This window comes from Sphaeroforma arctica, assembly GCF_001186125.1.
Source record: "Sphaeroforma arctica JP610 unplaced genomic scaffold supercont1.768, whole genome shotgun sequence".
Lineage (NCBI taxonomy): Eukaryota > Ichthyosporea > Ichthyophonida > Sphaeroforma > Sphaeroforma arctica.
The window spans coordinates 1-1351 of record NW_014039790.1 but is presented as its reverse complement, the minus strand read 5'-3'; the positions used below and the strand labels follow the sequence as shown (position 1 = coordinate 1351).

At 40.9% G+C, this 1351-nt stretch overlaps 1 protein-coding gene across 1 annotated transcript; it reads right to left on the bottom strand.

The window, feature by feature from the left end:
• Positions 1-192: 192 nt before the first annotated feature.
• On the bottom strand, positions 193-449 carry SARC_08488 (hypothetical protein; the record flags this gene model as incomplete). The annotated part of the gene is made up of 2 exons (XM_014297530.1): positions 193-248; positions 305-449. The coding sequence occupies 2 exons, from the start codon at positions 447-449 to the stop codon at positions 193-195; spliced, it is 201 nt and encodes a 66-aa protein (XP_014153005.1).
• Between the last annotated feature and the right edge of the window lie 902 nt (positions 450-1351).

Here is a 1351-nt window from a genome sequence, read left to right as displayed (position 1 = left end):
ATGTATATATATACATATACATATACATTCCCACCCACCAACAGTTATATATGTAGAAGAGATGATAATGTCTACTATAGAAAGCTTTTCTGCAATTTCAGTGATTCAAGAAATATTGTAGTATAGGTTGAATACCATATAGCTGACAAGAATCCAGATCACCGACAACAGTTATGATAAGAAACAAACCTTTCACAGATCAGTTCCGACTGGAAATCCACCATTGAAGTTGCTTTTGCCTTGCGTTGCTTGCGGGACAAGAAGTATCCGATAGGAATCAAAATCGCACAGAGCAGAGCTATACCGGAGTACACCCATAAGAGCGGGCTATCTATATTGGGACCTAGAACTGCCATTAGTATGATGTCACTCAATAACACTACCAAGTCTATGGCCAAGATGACCTTCCATTTCATAGGAGCGTGCTTGAAATCCTCCACCGAATCCATTGTCACAGCTGTCACAGATTAGTACTATATATTTCGTAGCCTTCTTGTGGTACCTTTATCAAATGAACTATGGTCACTTGTGACCCGCTTTTAAATACATCTCATTTTTAGAACCCATAGAAGCTATGTATTTTGTGCCTCAGTTTTAGAACATTATAGAAGAAGGCTATGTAAGGCTACATTTTTATATTTAAATATGACAATATTTATACACAGAGGAGTCATCAGCAGAAAAAGGCTTTTGAGCTGAGCTCCTAAATCAGCTGGGCTACTACTTTTGGCGGGAGAGTATAGTTGCTACGATGGTACTAACTGAGCCGACTGAGGTCCAGGACCAGTCACCAGGGTGTATCTCGATGCACGTGGGTGTATGTGAAGACCGATGAATAGATCTCACAATACATAAATATATACTATTTATTACGTACAACAGAATTTCTCGCTAGGAATATAGACAGATTAAAGTTACATTAAGGCAATCTTGCTGAACGTAATATTCCCTTCAGTGTATTGTCTTGAAAGTTTGAACCCCATCATGTTGCCCATCAGAAACCACAGTCACTTGGCAAGAGTTAGCAACCTCCGTTTGTGCATATCGCACATGCGACCAAGGTGCGCATCCACAGCAAATATGCCGAAGAAAACAAGTAGAGAGAAAGGGGCTGAAGTAAGGGCGGAATTAGCTTCACTCACTGAATTCAACAAACAGGTATGGGAAACAACTAGCGATTCGAAGTATGAAACTCAGACGTAAATCGAACGAGGCGTGCAGCGATATGCAGCAGTTGGCATACTTTACGTGTTTCTTCACACACACACGTGTACACACACACAAACACGCACACATACACACACACAAACACGCACACATACACACACACAAACACGCACACACACACACA